Raw genomic sequence first — 19942 nt, 5'->3', positions numbered from 1 at the left:
ATGGGACTTTAAAGGGTTTAACTTTAGCAGGATTATGCCCCCAATGTTTAAACTGTTTGATTTTTTAATGTATATACTCTTAGCCTTGAATCTAACTAGTTAAAATCTTAAGCCTTTATTAGTGGTATGTAATCTTCGGCATCTCAGATATTCTGAGCAATAAGAATAAGGAAGAGCTTAGATCCCACTATTTTCTAATTTTAAAATGAATGTGCCTGCTTTGACAACAGTTTGCGTAAAACAATACAAAATCCATTTTGAATGAGTCATGCCAAGAGCGTGAGCATCCATCAAAGACATTCTGGGAGGAGATAAAATGATGACCCCCTCCCTTGCATACACACACATACCCCGTAGGTGCTGTTACAGCAATGGAATCCCTTTGCTCAATATTATCCTGTCCAATGAGGTGGAATGTTTCACAGGCACATGGTTTATGAGTCTCAAAATAACTTGGGACCTGCAAACGGACAAATGCTATTGCTTCAGTGGTGACAGGTTGTTCAGCTTCTTACAGCCATCTCCCCCCAAAACCAAGGTTAACGCCTTTCCCCCCCGCTCCACCCGATGGACTCCAAGACGTTTTGGTTCCAAAGGACTTGAAGGAATTGCTTCAGTCATTTTAATCTCTTACTTCGGAATCTTTATCACCGTGATTGTGTTGCCAGAGTTGGATTTCAACAACTGGATAAATCAGAAAAGGTAATGTCTTTAACTTTCAAGAGTGAGTGTGTGTTTCGATGAGATTGCGCAGGTGCACGGAGGGTCCAGGAGGGAGAGAATCCATGTTATAGCTGAATGATAATTGTTGCTGATAAATCATATTAGGTGAGCAAGAAACTTTAAAAATTCTCTTTCTTAAATGGCGCAGAGGCACACAAGATTGAATGGAAATGAAATAATCTACAGAATCTACAGAGTGTGAAGGGTGGGAGGGAGTCCAAATTCCTTCTGTGCCTGTTTAGGTATTCTAAGTAGAGTCAACAGAAGGCAAAAAAATGTATAAATTGCATGGATGAGAAATGTCCCTTTTGAATCCCCCTCTTAACCGTACTTTAAGCAATTGCTTTGTAATCACTAGCACTAAATCCACACCAATAATCAGCATTACCTCCTTAAAGAAAACACATACATAGTGTCTAGTTTAATATTGCCCTATATTTAAAGTCTTTTAAAAAAAAATTGGGGGGGGGGAGAGAGTATGTGTCATGTAAAATGATACTGCAAGCTATATTTAGGGTTTGGAGATCTGCTCTGTGGATTAATGTACACAACAGCTGCAGAAACAGTCTTGCTCGAAGGGCATTGCTCTCCCAACCCCCAACTCCCATCTCTCTCTCTCTCTCTCTCTCTCTCTCTCTCTCTCTCTGAAAAAAAATGTTTTTGATGGTCAGTGGCAAATGTTTGGCCTGATATGTTGCAACATTAAGCAGTAATTGAAAGAGTATCGTGAAATATAATAAAAGAATGAACAACATAAAAGAGAATTTAGTAAACTCTTTGGTTATCTGTTCGGAACAGTTGTTACATATCAATTTACACAAGCAGAAATGTTATTATTTTAAATAAGCTTGAAAAAGAAGTTCCTGGATTTGTAAAGCAAAGCCCCATGCAGCAATACAGCGTATACATTTTAAACTCTTCAACTGTAAACACCACGCTAAAGCTATCTATGGTGGCAGAGGGTATGTTTGCCGCCCTTTCAGAATGAAGATGTTTAAAATGTCATCCTTAAGGCCGTGAAAATGCATTTCTCAAGAAACCACCCAAGATTCTACTAACAAAGTATGATTACTCCAGAGTAAATTGCTACAGGATTCTAGCTCAGTCTTTTTAGGAATAAAACTTGTATAATTAATATGCCTTGAAATGTGGTACACAACTTAATTAATTTTAAATATTATACTTTAAAGTAGTTGTCCCACAGAAGTCAATGAAATTTGGTCAGCTTAAACAGTAGCACTTCAGCTTAACCATGTTTGAGGATGATTAATGTAAACACTTATTCAGAATTTTCAGGTTTGTAATTATATATATATATATATATATATATATATATATATATGATCAACATTTTGAGGTATTAAGTAAAATGTTTTATATATCTTATATCTATTTTATATCTATCCTCTATGAGGCTCCAAAGTTTAATTAATACATTAAGATGCAGTTAATGACATTAAAAATAGCTATCAAACAATATTAGCAATTCAGGATTGCATTAATGTGTGAGTTCATAAAAAGATCAGTATACAGAAGTCCATTTTGTATCAGATCAATCCAGCTTAGAACATTACAATCCTGAAATCAGTTGTTCACTAGTAGTTCACAATTGTATCAATGAATTTATTTTATTTCTGATCATTGGGCTACAAACCAGAATCCAGTTATTTGGAAGTAGGCTCCAATGAAACCAATGGAATTTTTTGCAAATAAAGTAGCTTCAGTATAGCAGTTGTTTAGTCGTCTTAGTCGTATTCGACTCTCCATGACCCCATGAACCAGAGCATGCCTTGGAAACTCTCACTTTCTTCTCAAGGCTTCTCCTTTTTTATGTCCATGGAGATTTCTTACTGGAGTGGTTTGCCAGTTCCTTCTCCAGGTGGATCACATTTAGTCTAAACTCTTGGCTATGAACTGTCCATCTTGGGTGGCCCTGCACAGCATAGCTCATAGATTCTTGGAGTTATTCAAGCCCCTTCGCCATGATAAGGCAGTGATCCATGAAGTGATCCATGTAAAAACACCACCACCGCCTAATTACTGTAGAAATTATACTGTTGCACGCCACCCCAGTCTCTGATATTCCAGGGCTTCCAGGTTCTTACCCAGGGTTTGTGTTTCCTTTTGGAATGAGGCACAGTGGAGACTGAGGTGTCTTTATGATATATGGTTTATTTACACAGGTATACAAGCTGAGCCTCCTCTCTACTAAAGAGCTGGTGGGCTGAATTTTGCCATCAGTTCTTGTCCACCAAGCTGCCCACAGATCTGTGTGGTGCATGGCTGTAATAGAAGAGAATGGAGGGGGAAGTAGTAAAATAGAGGTTGTTTGGTTTTTAGCAACTGAAATTGTTCTTCACTGTATGCACAAGACCAAACTACATACTTCAACTTCTAAGAAGCATAACTGCAGAGGAATTCAGGGTGGCCTATATTTGGGGGCAGTAGAATCCTGACTTTCCATTTCTTTTTACAGAAGGCAATATATAATATGAGTTGGTTCATTAGAGTTTAACCCCACAACCTTTTTTTAGGACAAGGCTTACCTTTGGAATAACGAGATTCATGAGGATATGTTAAGTGGCATAATAATGCATTTGCTTATGCTTTCAAGGTCACATTTACACCATACATTTAATGCATTCTTATTCCACTTGAACAGTCATGGCTGTTAGGGGTGCTGAGAGTTGTTAGAAGACCCCTCATGGAGCTACAATTCCAGCAGCACCCTTAACAAACTACGGTCCCAAGGATTCTTTGTGGGGAAACTGCATATAAGAGTGCTTTAAATGTGTGGTGTGGATGTGACCTAAAGGTCAATCTTCTACCCACTCTAAGCAGGTTTCCTTTTTTGGGGGGGGGGGACGGGACACTGTTTTTAACCTAAAAAGATATATAGGTTTACTGGGCATAACTACCTATTCTAGTGATTAACCAAACAACCCAATTTTATACCTGCCATCTACATTTCATAAAATTTTAAATGGGAACTGTATCTGGTCCCATAATCTATTTAAAAAAATCAGTCAACGTGAGCTTTCTATGTTAAGCATGAGCAGCAACTGTTTGTATGCTCATGCCTGCTGGAGAATGCCACTGCACATGTGCAGAGTGCCCTTCCATGCTGCTGAGTTGAAATGACCAACTAGTGCACGTTTTACGGCTGAGCTCCCAGGGCCCAATCCCTGGCTATTCCTCTGTCTTCATTGTATAACTGCTCTGTGCTGTTAAGGAGAGATCACACATCCTTTTTAATAATTCAGTATCTATATAAATGTTGTCTTATAGGCTATATATGTGAAATAGCCATCACAGGTCAAAAACTACAAACAGATATTTCATGGAACCTCATCTAAATCACAATACTTTTCAGCAGGAGCACAGACCGGGTTGTTCATTCATTTGGGAGTTGTAATGTGATGAACCAGTGAGTGACGATCAGGCATATTTGACTAATCTCTTGAGTGCACCTGATGCAGTAGTCTTTCCTCACTGTACTTAAAAAAATGCAGTTTGACTAGCAAGGCAATTATGCCCTATTCTTTTTTCTTTTCTTTTTTGCTGACATAGTGTTTTGTTCTACTATTGATCAGGTTTTACAGGTTTTTGTAGCCCTACAAAAACCTATAAAACCTATTAACTAAAGCAGGATGAGGTGTACAATGATGGTTCTAATGTATGATCACTGATTTCAATATTCTGGAGGCCCGGAGGGGAGAGGAAACCCGACTGTTAGCCTAAGAGAGGGATAGCTCTGTCAGCAAGCTTAATATAATTATTTTATTTCTCTCACTTAAAAAAGTAAATGGCAATCCATTTGACTTAATAGAAATAATTGTGAAGGTATATAGATCAGAACAGTGAAAAAACAGGATTAAAAGGTATATAAAACAAATTTATTTGGCAGGGCCTCTTGAAAACCCAGTCCTAGTATACTAAAGAAACTAAGATTAGAGTTGGAGCATAGACTCTGAACTGGGTGCTATTTTCAGCAAAAAGAAAAAAGGAAAAAAAAGAACAGTAAATGCTGTGGAAGGAAGGATTAAAACAAAAACAACTTGCAAGTATAAGCATTATATCAGGTGAAGATTGAAAAACTAATGTATGCATATATTTTTAAAGGGTGAATGTAGTACTTTTCAGTAAAAGAACCCAGGGATTGTAACTGATCACAAATTATAAATATATGCCAGCAGTGTTTTGGTCTCTGCAGGGAGAGACTATTTTTGGAATGCACAAACATCATAAGTAGGATGTGACACCCTCTATTCAGCACAGATCACTCTTATGCTTGAATATTGTATCACCCATTCCACAGCTCAGCTGAGCCACAGTATTTGTACTGAAGCTTATCAAAACAAATTCTTCTACAGTGGCATTGGTTGGGTTGTTCCACGGCTTCATCATACTGGCAAGTTTTTCCTCGTGTTTAGCCAAAATCAGGTCTGCAGAACTGTAACACACACATACTCCAAGATGATCAGAGCCCACCAGTGACTTCATAAACTTCCAGCTGTCACTGTCTATCTGAAACTGCAAAAGCAGGTGGGTGGGAGGTCATGTACCTAGCAGGCTAGGATACATAGCTGGAAGTGTTTTTGGCTTTGTGTTGCGCACATGTTAGGCACACATGAGCTAAATAAAATAAAATAATAATAATACAATAAACTTACAGAAAACAACAGCATGTATAAAAACAGTTAAAATTGTATACATATAAACAACCTAAAATCTAATACATATACTGACTAGGATAAAAATCTCCAGTTAGGAGGCTTGTTGAAAGAGGATTTGCTTTCTGTTCATTTAAACCACAGCATTGTTGTGGTTTTGCCATTTGGGTTTGAGGGTAAAGATCAATTACTGTGTGATGATGCCTGGGTGGCAAGCTAGTTAATTTCTTCCTTGCCTTCTGGTTACACAAGTGATGGAGAAGTAGCATTTTCAAATTCTGCATCTGATTATTATTATTATTATTTTTAAAGTAATTCTGCCAATTTCATGTTTGGCAGAGCAGCTGTGCCTTTGTAAAAAGCAGAAATCAACTGGTGGAGCTTTTCTCAAATATGAAAATTCAGAAAAGGGAACTGCTTCATTTGCTGGCTATGCTTCTCTTTCAAAAGCACAGAAGCCCTACCAGAATAAAGATATAGATATAGATATAGATATAGATATAGATATAGATATAGATATAGATATAGATATATGATAACTCTAAATATGAAAGTTCTAACTTGGCTGCTGTCTGCAACTCAGAACATTAGAACAGGGTTGGGGGACCTTGGAGGGCCAAATGTGGCTCCCAGCCTGTTTATGTGGTCCTTGAGATTCTCCCTAGATCACACCCTGTGCTGGTTCTGTTTTGCCCACTGCTAGCTAGGAGGAAGAGTTTCCTATCCTCTTCTTCCTGCTTCAGCCACCTGCATTTCTGGGATGGGGCGAAGTGGGGCAGAGGAGACAGGAAACTTTTATTCCTAGTTTCCTTAAGTTAACTTATCATAGGATCCATCCAGACATTCTGGTAATTTGTCTTTAAAAATATTTTCTTTTTGCATTTAAGTGATTTCAGTCAAGAGGACTTGGTACATCCCAATCCCCATGCAGTATGTGGGTATCACTAGTTTTGAGTTTGCTGTCCTCTGAAGTCAGGTTGCTTTCTACAGGCTGTACAGTGGGCATGACTTGATTTTGTCCAGGGTTTGCGAAGCATAGGACAGGGTCATTTAAAAACAAGAACTGCCTGTAACACTTGCCACACAAGCCGATGCACATCTACTCAAAAGTAAGTTTTGCTCAATTTAATGGGACTTACTCCCAGGTGAGTGTGTAGCAAATATGTACACAGTGGGACTTACTTCTGAAGATATATGCTTAAGATTGCACCATTGATCTTTTCAAGGCAGACTGTTGGCAAAACTGATACCTTTTCTCGTTTGATTATTGCATATGTTGCAGGCAAAATTAACAAAAAGTGAGGTGGGTAAAATATGTTTCAGAGTGCTGTAGTTTGACTGCTGGCTAGATTCTTACTAAATATAGGGCAAAAGAATTTATCTTCACCAGAATAGCAAGCAGAGTTTTGATAGAATGTTATGACCTAGATGATCCACAATAAAATGTTAAGATTTAGGCTTAGGGCTAACTCAGAAATTACATGCGCATGAGACGTTTCCCCCCTTAGATTGCTGTAACTATGGAGCAAATATGTTGCATGAAAGCAGTCTCTCTCTGAATCTGCTTAGCAGTGAAAGTAGTAGCTTCTTTAGCTGTTGTTAAAGCATCATCCTTCCTTTTCCCATCTGGATCTACTCTTGTTTGTCTGCATAGCCCTCTTTTACACTAATTATTGAGCAAGGCTAGGCAGGGTTACGGTAGCGATGGATGTTCTTGAAGGGATTAGAAGTACTGATTACATTTATCTGTCTAGTCATACTTACATTTTACTAATCCATGTAATATATTCACTAGAACTGCAAGTTTTGAGCAGTAGCATTTCTAAGTTAATCAACTGAAGTTTTAATTGATTGATCAGTAGGGGCCAATTTTAGTAAGTGAGAGCAAATTTTACTTGGTGGAGCCACAATGTACATTTGTCTATTTTTAAGGATTATTTTGGTTATAGTATGTTACTGTAACAGGAATTTTTAAAAAATCTGTCCAGGATGGCCCTTGCTTCTAAATATCCATAGCAGCTTTTGTTTGTCGCACTGTAGATTTTGCTTCTTACATTTTCTCAAAAAGGCTCCTATATTGGGGTTTTTATAATATGCAGATTCATGTACATTGAATTAGCCAATTCACAAGCTGAAATGAAGATGCTTAATCAACTCAACATTATTTAATTGGTCAAGAGTCTTAATAGTTATTCATGAAAGAGCCTGGGGGGGGGTTGTTGTTTTGCTGGGAATCACAGGTGGCCAGAAATGCAGTTTTGCTCATGTCCTGTTTGCAGGTGCCCCTTAGGAATCTGGCTGGCCCCTGTGAGGCCAGGATGTTGGACTAGGTGAGCCATTGGCCTGATTTAGCAGGCTCTTATGTTCTTATGTACCCCAGAAGAAGACCAGATAAATTTATTTCATGTGCAATTCATCTAAAGGGTAACCACACTTAAAGTCCTATAGATTTTACTGGGGGACTTAACCACATGGTTACCTTTTGCCCACTGAAATTGATTGGAAGTTAAAATGCTTTGGCTGCATCAAGATTTTTGTTCTTTGCTTTTTAGGTAATACTTAATACTTAGTTGTTGTGTAGGTCAGTTTAGTCACTAGCAGTCACTGCTTTCTTATATCCCAGTTCCAAAATGTTTCTTCCTTTCATCCAAATTGTCAGCCGCCGCAACACCCCAAGGCGGAGATATTACACACTTAGATTACAGAACTTTGCTAAAATGTGAGCATAGCTAGTGGGTTGCTTTCTGGACAGGAGTCAGGATCTGATGCTGCTGAATGTGGTTGTTAGGTGTGTGACCCTGGATTAGGAAATGCTAGAGTTGTTCCAGCAGACTTGCAAATGCTGCCTGGAGATAGGCAGTACAGTGGTACCTCTGGTTACGTACTTAATTTGTTCCGGAGCTGACCTATGGAATTTATTTCTGATGATCCATGTGTCAAATGTAGGACTTTGGTAAGTTCCACATGCAGCATGCAGCACATGTGTTTTTGCTGCATTAAGCCCCTCCCCCCTTTTAATGGTATACTTAACATAGCAGTGATTCTTCTATTCCTAAGACCCCAGCTGGCTGCTTTTGACTGAACTGCTCAGTTGGCTCAAGAGTTCCTCTTTAAATCAGCTGCACAGTAAAGCTGGTCAAAATTTCTCACGCAGCTCCGGGTCTTCTGCAGACCAGCTGCTGCTTCACAGGGACAAGACTGGCCATTTTGACACCCTTCAGCCAGTTGAGAGGCATTGCGTCTGAATTAGATGGATTGCTTTCACAAACCCATCTCTGACTTTAATCAAAAATTCAAAGGGCCAAATGTATACATGATGTTAAATGTATCTTTGCATTTAGCATGTGGTTTTTAAAAAAGTGCAGTCAGAATAAACTAAGGGAGTGTGGCTGCCAATTAATAGGTTCAGGGAAGGTATGGAAAAGGAAGTCAACAATTTCCTCCCCAGCTGTGGCCCTGAGAAAATTAGTTCTTCCAGTGACATTATTTGTTTTGCAGGAAATCCCTTTTGGCACCAGTGGAGGAATTTCCTCCCAATACAAACACTAGCTTGAGAAGATGGATTTTCCTCAGGACTGCAGCAAGGGAGGAAGTGGTTAAATTATCTCACAATACCTGCTCTGATTCTGTTAATTCCTCTCCATGCCCATCAACTGAAGCTATTTGCCTTTTTAAAACCCTGAACGTTGATTGCAAAGTCACATTTGGCCCTTTTGGTCTTATATAGATAGATAATCCCCCCCCCCAAATAATAAATGTATGTAACTAATTTCTAAAACCTTTAAACATCAGTTTTGGTTTTATAGGTATCACATGAATACATTCTTTCAAATATATGCATAATATATATACTACTATCCACCCCAAGCCACAGTTCAAAATCCAAAAGCAATGGTAAGAAACAGCATGCTTTTCAGGGAAACATAAGAATTTCAGGAGACCATGGTCTCCAGTACCATTGAAAGAACAATCTCATGTAAACAGGATTCCGAGTGGAAAGGTTTTAATATAGATTGAGGATGACCCAGTAGCAGACCCTGGGTTACTTTTAACTGGTTCCAGGCAGCCTCACCTAATTTTTAATCAAGGTACATTAAGAAGTTTGTCCACAGTTTGACTTGTAAGGCAGATAAAAAGTTTTAATGTTGAAAAAAGGATAAATAATTCACACTGTAATTTGCATTGCATTTTGATTGGGTATTTATATGCATGCAACATGTAAAATGCATACATTTGTATGAATTGTCTGAGTGCATGCACTCTTCATTCACTTCCTGCTAAGGTGGACCTCAGCTCAGTGGAAGGAATTTCTTGATTATGGTGGGTTAATAGCACTCAATCCCTGGTATCTCCAGTTTAAAGGATCTCAGGTTGCAGGGCTTAGAAAGACCTCTGTCTAAAAGCACAGACACCTATTACAGTAGGCTTGAAGGATTCATGAATATAAGGCAGTTTAGTAAGTTCATGGCACCAATTTTTTTAAATGGAATTGGGGGGGGCAGTTTTTGCTGCAAAATGCACCTTCAGCCTCTGCCCTACCATTTGGAGAATAGAGAGGCTCACAAGGATACAGAAATTGGACATCAGATGGGGTTCAAGACTTGCTATGTCCCTGGGTAATAGAGTAGACACATCCTCATTTTCCTTTTTAATTCAATACCGGCTACAGACTTGCTATTTATGAGGTTATGGTCCTATTTGTACTCTTTGTTAACAGCATGCAAGACAATACTTCAGAATCTTCTACTTCGATAACTCAACTACTGAGAGAGAGCTATTTAGCTGAAAACAACCGCCAAGGGAATAGTGAAAGAAGCAGATCAGAGCCATCTCCACATTCTTTCCACCGTGGCAGTAGTTCGGGTCCTTCAGACGAGGTGGCTAGCCAAGAGGACCTTCCTGATCTTTCAGCCTTTTTGAGCCAAGAAGAGCTGGATGAAAGTGTGAACTTGGCAAGGCAAGCCATCAATCAAGATCCACTTGAGAACAAGCAGGACGAACAGATACATGTGTTCTATCCCTCTGAGTTGAAAAACTCTGGAAATACAGTTTCAAACAAACAGCAGTTCCCATCTAAGGCAGCTTCACCAACTTCAGACAGCAGCCTAAGGAAACAGCAATTTGGTTCCGAGACAGAGTCGAAAAAGGAATTCCTCAACAAGGCTGCAGATTTCATTGAGGAGCTTTCTTCTCTTTTCAAAGCACACAATTCAAAAAGAATCAGGCCCCGAACATGCAAAAACTACAGGAGCAAACTTGAATCTAAAAATAAGGCTGCTCAGGACAGTGGTTCTGCTTTCTCAAATCTCTCTGAAAACAGAGAAAGGCCTTGTGACCCAGTACCGCAAGATTTAGCTGTAGCTGAGCACTCACTTGAAAACCCAGATAACCCTCCACAGGCAGACTTGGAAGCTGTTAATCAGCTAGAAAGTTCAGGGTTAACAACAGAGTCACCAGCTGCATCTTTTTATTCTGAGGAGACAATAGGCCAACCACCACATTTTACTCAAAAGCTGAAGAGCAGGGAGGTCCCTGAAGGAACCAAAGTGCAGTTGGACTGCATTGTGGTAGGAATTCCAACACCTGAAATCAGGTAAACATGTCCCTGTCTTATTTCTGTAATAGCTTGCGTACACAGAGGGTGGATTACTGTATAGTAGTTAAATGTTTTCTCAATGTTTCCTTAGATTGTATTCTAAAATCCATACATTTCTCTTTTACAACGCTCCGGTAATTATTCTGTCTCTGACCTTGGAAAGGTCACTTGTGACTGGCATAAGATTGATGCCAGTCACAGGTTTTGGGCAGCTTTTGATGAAAATGCCTTCAGTGGGCCTTCCTCCCTAGCTGCCCATGCACTTGTCTTTTCCACTGGGCCCAGTCTGCATGACCAAGCATGCAGTGATGTAGTGTGGGGGGCCAGGGGGGCCCTGGGTGCAAATTTATGAGGAGGCGCAACAAGGCAGCCTCATGACATGCTCCTTCATTGAGGCAGGAGCTGCAGGGAGGCAAGCCATGCTTGGGCTGAGGCTTCAGGGCTGGGGCAGCAGCAGCGCCGCCTCCTCCTCATGGCAAGGAGGAAGGGAAGGAGCAAGGACAGGAAGTTCTGAAGCTGGCACTTAAAAACTGCCCAGAGATGCAGACCCCTTGAAGCCTGCTCTGTGTAAGTGTCAAGGCATTTATTCAATAGTAAATGAAGTTTTGGTCATATATTTAATAAATACCAAAATGTTACTATCTGGTATTTGCCTCCCTACATAGTAGGGGTGGATGTCACCCTCACAAAGATGGAAAGAAAATCACAGCTGCACACATGGGAAGTACATAGCTGAAATTGAACTGAGTCAATGGAGCTGCAGGCATGCATATACTACATTTGCATTTCCTTGGGGAAGGGACTGCATATGCAGTTCTTTCCATTGCAAGGAGAAGGGCTATGACTCATCGGTACAGCATCTGCTTTGAATGCAGATGGCCCCATGTTCAATCCCTGGCACATCTAGGTAAGGCTGGGAGAGACCCTGTCTGAAATCCTGGAGAGGCACTGCCTGACACTTAAGAGAATACTGAGCTAGATGAACCAATAGTCTGACTCAAGGCAGCTTCCTATATTCCTATAGGCACACATGGGAGTAGCAGCGCACCTGTCTCCACGGTAGACATTTAAGATCACTCAAGAGACAAGGAATTTCCTTCCTATTTGCCTGTTTACGCCCGTGTGTGTGTTGGTGCTGTTCCAATGACTGATTTTCAAGAAAAAATATATAAACATAAACATAATCAAAAGGATTAATTTCCTTCCTTCCCACTCCCAGACCCCAAAACAGAAAACTACTGCATCAATCCCCCCCCATAAGTCTATGTGCATAGTTGGTGGATGCCAGTCATCAGGGTGTTCATTTGAATATTTTATAAAGGGGTACCATATTTCAACAAAGTTGTCTGTGTCAGATATGTCATTCAGGGTGTGTACTCTCTTAGTTAGTTTCTCAGATACAGCAATTGTCCATACATTGTTTCCATTATGCAATGTGTGATCAAGTCCTTTGTTGTTTTTTGCTACAGTATAAGTAATTGTGCTGCTACCAGGCGAAGCGTGAAAAGTTCCTTGTGTAATAGTTTCCCATTTAGCTGTTCAAGGCCCCTTTAAAAATAAAACACCAATAATTGCTTGGAAAGATTAGTTTAAGGAAAGAGACTTGAAAGGCTGAGTCATCTGAGTCATAAGACTCTTTCCCATTCCAAACAAATAAAATATATTTGCACAAGGCAAAGATGGCAAAATGCTTCTGTTCATGGAAAAAAAGCTGTGTATTTGGATCCAGACATGTCATACTGTGCACTAAGGTGGGCCGTTTACAAACTATCTAAAAAGAAGAAATGCATCAGCAAAAAAATAATAGCCAGATTCGCTTATTGCTGCAAAACTAGAAACAATTGCTATAACTTAAATAGAAATAAAATGCATGTCACCATAGTGGGGAAGACTGTGATCAGGGAAACTGGTCCAGGTGCTAGTTCAAGTTCAAGGCTTCTCCATTCATTCTGGTGGTTCTTTATCTTTAAACCAGGCTTTGATTGGTCAGTCCTTTAGAGAGAAGTCACCTGCAGACAGGGGACTGTTCTTCTATAGCCCTTCAAATAAAGGACTGTCTTCTGTAAAGTTGGACACATGGCCATCCTGCTGTGGGCTCCTTCCATTTGCAGGAGGGATTCTGATTCAATAGCAACATCCACAGGAAGAAGACTTTTTTTGCTGATCCCTTTTTTCTCCCGGCAACCCCACCTTTGCCATATCCCACACTGATCCAGAGGATCCCCCCATCCTCCAGAACAGCTCTTCAAGGAGTGATTCTTGCTCCTCTTCCTGAAGTGCTATTTAAATATAATAATATGATGAGGAGCACTAAGATATTTTCAGGAGCAGGCATTTAAACTGTATCAGGGCTGATTCACATATTCATGGGCACCCCTTTCTAGCACATTGCTCAGTGATGCATAGATGAATGGGGGAATTTTTCCCATTGAAAAGGTTAGGGCCCAATCCAATTCCCCTTTGCATTGGGGGGGGGGGTTGATTGAGCAGAGGTGCCCTTCCACTCAGCTCTGCTAGTGTCCCTATTTCCCTGGCAGAGTCCCAACCAGCAGCAACAAAAAGCCTTGAAATGGGGCATTCTAGAGGCAGGGAGGGCTCTGCTCCAGGCTGGCACAGTGATCTGCCTGCCCACCATCTTCCATCTTTGTCAGCATGCTCAAGAGGGCTGTAGATGTGACTGTGGCCCTATTACGCAGTGGCTGGGTGTTGAATTGCACCCATAGTGTTTAACTTCATGATTGTCTAAGGATACTAATGCTTGCTCTAAGGTGCTGGATCTGTGGTGGTCGTTTCACATATGCAAGTCACTCCCTGATGTAGCAGTCATCAAGTGATGGGCATGCAAGAATTCAATTTGCATAAAGTTTTATATCGGTCTGCTTCGTAGGAGGTTTTTAAGCAGTGGTGAGATGGCCATCTGTCATGGATGCTTCAGTTGATATTCCTGCATTGCAGGGGGTTGGATTAGATGACCCTCCGTGTCCCTTCCAACTCTACCATTCTATGGTTCTAAATCCTTTCATAAATGTAAGGGTTGGTGAGGGACAATTCAATCTCTCGTACCTTGTAGTAAGTGGATGCACGCCAAATTGAATTGGACTTACTAGAATGTGTTTTGGAATCAGTGGATTTGGGAACATGATGTCACTATATGGTATGGATATTGTGATATAGGTTTCAGAAAATGCACACAAAATAATGACAGATGTAATTATCAGTGGCCATTATTCAATGTAATCAGATTGTATTCCTGTAGATTCAGTCCCTAAATTCTTAACAGCATCAGGAGTGAACAGCAAGTGAATATTCTATTACTACTCTATTTCCCTCTGTTACCCTATAGCAGCCACAGGATTGGCTCTTTGATTCCCCATTGCTGTATATGTTGCAGGGACTGTCCAAAATTCACCTTTTAAAGAGAGAGACACCAATCAAAGTTGGCAGTGAACTACATGTCAGCATTCACTTCTGTATGTCTGAAATGTTGGTGTATATTCAGGGTGGCATTCACAAAATTCATTTGTCATTGTCAGCATTCATACATGCATATCATTTACCAACATTTGCTAACTTTTGGACATTCACTACAATATTAAATGTGGAAATGTTTCACCGAGACCGATAATTCCTAGAATCTGCCAGTCCTATGGACTGGAACTCTTTAGCTTGGGATCTAGTCTCAGATCACAGTAACTGGCTCTCAGCAAGTGAGATGAATGATATTCCCCGAAGCATTTTCCACAGGAAACATTCCAGGAAGCTTCCCATGAATGCCATATACTACGTCAGAGCTGGCCCACCAAGGCAGAATACAGTGCTAGATGGACCATGAGTGTAACCTAGTAAGGCCAGTCTTACGATCTTAGACATTTCCTCCATTGGTTGTAAGTGACCCATATTTGCCATCTCTACTCAGAGGTGCCTGCATTTTTTCCAAACTACTTAGCTCACCTCTGTTAGGTTAATTTTACTTTGGCTTGGCATACACAGCTAGCCTGACCCATGTCAAAAGGATTTGAAGCCCTATAAACAGGCTATGTGTCATGCATTTTCTATGAGAGCACTCTCTGGCAAATGCACATGAATACCTGAGAGAAGCACACTCTAACCATGCTTTGTTTGAGAATTCAGATCATCTGCATTTAAGGTTCCTAACCACATTCACAGCCTGATCCTAAGAATGCTTACTTAGAAATAAGCCCCACAGAATTAAATGGGTAGTATTCTTTTACTTAGAGGAAACTCATTGGAATTAATGGCACTAACTCAGTCATGTTAATTAATTTAAATGGGTCTACTGTGAGTAAAATTTAGTTGAATGACATCTAATGGGATTTACTTCCTAATAAGTATGTTTAGGATCACAGCCACATTCTCTTCCAAGATACAGCATCCTTCTTCAGTTTATTTTTGTTTTATTGAGTTCTGCTAGAATTTGTCAGCACTAAATTGGGGAACAGATGGACCATAGCTCAGAGGTAGAGAAAGTTCTTTGTATGCACAAAACCAATAGCAATCCTTGCTATTGCCAGTTAAAAGAACTTAGCATGCAAGCAGAAAAATATCTCTGCCAGAAATAGTGGGAAACTGCTGCTGGTTAATGGAAGAGGCAGCATACAGTAAATTAAAAAACAATAACCTGAAAACAGAACAATGATACAAATATACACAAAAACTGAAATCGGTATAAAAAAACAAAACATTGCTAAACATAGCTGCTTTTACACTTCAGAAGTACTAAATGAACCTTGAAAAGTTAAAAGCTAAGCCACCACGATCAAACATTAGAGAAAATATTAAACAATGATGATGAAATTATATTGAAATGTTGCTTATAAGATATTAAAAGGCCCAGCTGGGACAATTAAGAAAAAACTTTGCTTGGTACCAAAAGATCATTTATGTGGGTGCCAGGTGAGCCTCCTTACGGAGTTTTCCACAACCAGGGGGGCACTGCCAAAAAGGCCCTCTCCCTCAGGACAGCCTCCATATTTCAGAATGAAGGAAGCTGTTGATCTTAAGGCATGGGTGGCTACATATAGGAAGAGGTACCTTCAGGTACTCCAGTCCCAATCTATGTAGGATTTTATAGGTCAAAACCACCTTACCTTCGCTCCTTACCTTCCAATTACCTCCAAGTCCCTCCTTACCTTCCAATTCATTTATGGGTCTAATCCAGACCCATAAATGAATTGGAAGGTAAGGAGGGACTGCTCAGTATTAAGCACACTTACAGTGCTTTTATTGATGTGGATTTCTGAGGAAAGACATCAGTCAGGAATGGGGAGAGAACAGAATATACCGTATTTTTCGCCCTATAGGACGCACTTTTCCCCCTCCAAAAATGAAGGGGAAATGTGTGTGTGTCCTATGGGGCGAATGCAGGCTTTCGCTGAAGCTTGGAGAGTGAGAGGGGTCGGTGCGCACTGACCCCTCTCGCTCTCCAGGCTTCAGGAAGCTCTGCACAACCCTTGGAAGACCGGCGCGACTTCGTGCCGGTCTCCCAAGGGTTGCGCAGAGCTGCCTGTTCTGGGGGCTGGGGTCGGGGGAAGCTCGGGCTTCCCCCGCCCCAGCCCTGCGCCTGGGGGGGGGGGAAATAATTTTTTTTTCTTTATTCCCCCCCCCAAAAAACTAGGTGCGCCGTATGGGCTGGTGCGCTCTATGGGGCGAAAAATACGGTATGCTTGGCACATATAACATCCCAGATACAATCTCTTTGGCAGGACAGGATCTTTCAGGACTGGGAAAGACCTCTGCCTGAGATACTAGGGAGCCACTACCTGTTGGAAAAAGTCTTTCCAGGGCTAGATGGACCAATGGTCAGACTAAGTAGAAAGCAACTTCACATGTTTATGACATCCTCTGGTGGTATACAATACCACATGTCACAATGGTGCAGCAATTTTTGCTAGGCAGCAGTTCAACCTGGCAGATTGTGGCCGAACACCATTTTCATAAGATGGTCATGTGTCCTACTTTGCAGAGGGCAATGCTCTGTTCAAAGGGCTGTCCATGCCAAGAACAGTTTAATGATAAGCATAAGAAGAGAGAGCAAGGACCATGACTATACTCACCAGCGGTGAGCCCCTGAACAGGAGACTGATCAGGCACACCAGTCGCTTGGTCACAGTCTTCCTCACTATGGTGAGTTGCATTGCATTAATACTTAAGTTATAGCAATGATTTCTAAATATGCACCTCTACCTATAAATTAGGTGTGCAAAGTTAATCAAAATCACTGTCCTTTTGTACTGTGTTTCCTTGTTTCAAGTAATGGAAGCAGCCTGTCTGTAGCACTTAGAGTTATGTCCCCCCCCCCCTTTCTTTACTTTTTAAATGTCACTTTATAACCATGAGTATCTAGTCACATTGTTTTGATTATTACAGAAGGAGATTTTCCTGTCCAGCAGCATTGCACCAATATGACTGATGGCAATGCTGACTGCATTATTTCAAAGGTGGATGTATATAGAGTAATACAAGCTATCAAAATGATGAATACATCATCTCTGATTCATCATTCATGTGCATCCATCAAGATTTCATGGCTTATGAGAAATAACACACAAGGATAAACCCAAAACAAATGTATAGAATTCTGTCCATAACAAGAACTATTAATTTATTGTGAATGGTATTACCATAATACAACAATCTACTGAAATTATGAATGAGTACAACCCTGGTCATTGCAACCCAGCCTGATTGTGGCATTGCTACTATGCCAACCTACAGGAATTGGTATTAAATATATTAAAACATTTGGATATACGGATCCTGCTGGGTAGGAATATAGAAATACTAGATCATAAGTTCCTTCCTGCCCTATGTTTCTGTCATAGGTTTACAGATTTGTTCCTGAAAGTTTGTCTGTCTAGAACTAAGCTATTCTGCACATGGGATGGGGAAAGCAAATTAGTGTCTTCTCTCATAAATGGGTAATGTTGTCTCCCATCTGATCTTAAAATATGAACATCACATGTAAAAATGACATGAGCTGTAGACTGTGTACACATTACTGGCTTAAAATGCAGTGGTTTTCTTCTTTTGCACAGTTTGGATTACAGCTGATTGGGAGGGAAACATAGCAAAACACAGTATTTCATAAGAAATTACAGTCTAGATACAGGATACATATGGATTGTGGCTAACGCTTCCCAAACCAGCTGTGGGAGTACACTAGTTACAGAGTAAATGGGAGTCTGTTTGTAGCCCTCAGCTGCTGCATGCCATGCATTCCAAATCCCTTTAATAAACATGTATTATTTTCACACTTGATGGTGTGAGTGTACACTTTTTTTTAATTGTGTGTTCAGGCCCAGAAACCTCCCCCCTAAAGTTGACTCAAATTTTAGTTTTGGTTTTTGGCAGAATTTAGGCCACAACTTTATTGGTTACAGAAAGTGATTGGTTGCATAGGCTCTGGTTCGACTAGCTCCCTGCCATGCAGGTAGCGCTGACCCAGGGTTCCAGCATAGGTCAGCCAAGGGTGAACACCTGGATAAGTAGAAAGCCGGGAACAGGCTATCTCCGCCACCCAAATGTCCCCCTGGACTCAGGCACGGGCAGAACCCCTTCTCAGGGGTTGACCAAACCATCGAGTCCCTGGATTCCTTTAACGGAATACCCTTCACGTAGGGATGGCGAGAGCGTTCTCCCATCCCTATCACCTGAACCAGAGCCTATCCGCAACCTTACAAGTTGTGATGATTTGCTACGCAGCAGGCAAAACCCAAATGGCAACAGCCAATCAGCCAAGTGGGGAAAATTCCTGCTGTGCCCCCAGCGGCGTAGCATGGGTTGTCAGCATCCGGGGCAAGGCAAGTAATTTGCGCCCCCGCACCGCAACCCCCCTCCACAGTGGGCGGCGACCCGGCTGCTCGGATCGGATTTGCACAGCCAGCACTGCAGTGAGAGAGAGAGAGTGAGCCAGGTAGGGCAGAGAGCTGCGAGTGTGAGTGCGCCGCCCCCGATGTTGCGCCCGGTGCGGCCAGCCCCCCCGCACCCCCCATGCTTCGCCACAGTGTGCCCCTGTCCCAACGTCAGACGACACACAACGGCATAGCAAGGTCAAGCGCAAAACCCTAAAAGTAGGGAGAGGAGGGCAGGTGTTCCGAATGCACGTGCCGAAAGAGAATGCTCTGGGTCACGTGCATGGATATAAATAGGTTCCTCGAAGTGTTTGGACTGTGTCCCATTGGCCAGATTGCACCCAGTTACAAGGGACCTACCAACTGGGTGTTGTGTCTGACCAATCATACCCCCCACAACACAGGGAGTCGGTTTCCAGGTCTCAGCGCAATACATGCCCTCTTTAGGGAGGACCCGATCTGCGTAGATTATTAATGCACAGATTATCAATATAAGGAAGGAAGTCATCGCTTGAAGCAATTGTGATCTCTCTCTCATCTCCATGTTTGCTTTATTAGGCATAAGTTGTATTGCCCTACACTTACTCCTGCCTCCTGTACTACATAAGATCAAAAGAATTGCTGGATCACACCAAGTGTCTGCTCCAGCCTCCTGTGCCCAACAGAGACAAGGCAGATGCTTGTGGGAAGTCCACTACCAGTTAATGAATGCAACAACCCCTCCTAGTTGTCTTCCCTCAGCCTCTGCTATACTGCCTTTGGACAAGGAGATTAAATTGAGCCATTATGACCAATAGCCCCTCATAAACCTATCCTCCATGATCAGGTCCAGGGGCACCATCTGGGGGGGGGGGCAGGGGGCCAAGGCCTCCCAAAAAATTTCAAGCAGGGAGCTGAGCCCACTCAATATTCTGCAGCCTGTGGGACTTAGCTGTGGTGGGCCCCATCAGACCTTCCCTTGGCTGCAACGGGCCCCATGAGGCCACCTCCTGCTGCATGACATCATACACATTTGCCTAAATTAGGACGGAATCCAGTGCATGTGATGTCCAATTTTTTAAAAAATCCAGTGGCAATCA

General features: G+C 41.5%; 1 protein-coding gene across 8 annotated transcripts in view; it reads left to right on the top strand.

The window, feature by feature from the left end:
• Positions 1 to 19942, top strand: part of MYPN (myopalladin) — a 67862-nt gene that overhangs the window by 14882 nt on the left and 33038 nt on the right. For 4 of the 8 annotated variants that reach the window (XM_081190805.1, XM_081190804.1, XM_081190803.1 and 1 more), the window contains one exon: positions 10114 to 10989. In XM_081190805.1, coding sequence (XP_081046931.1) covers positions 10115 to 10989 — 875 coding nt within the window. In that variant the 5' untranslated portion in view covers position 10114. Of the gene's footprint in view, positions 1 to 421; positions 703 to 6386; positions 6506 to 10113; positions 10990 to 19942 lie in introns of those variants that run through there. The other 4 variants (XM_081190802.1, XM_081190801.1, XM_081190806.1 and 1 more) reach the window with 3 other exon arrangements.

This window comes from Podarcis bocagei, assembly GCF_964188305.1.
Source record: "Podarcis bocagei genome assembly, chromosome: 4".
Taxonomy (NCBI): domain Eukaryota; kingdom Metazoa; phylum Chordata; class Lepidosauria; order Squamata; family Lacertidae; genus Podarcis; species Podarcis bocagei.
This window is presented reverse-complemented; position numbering and strand designations above follow the sequence as displayed.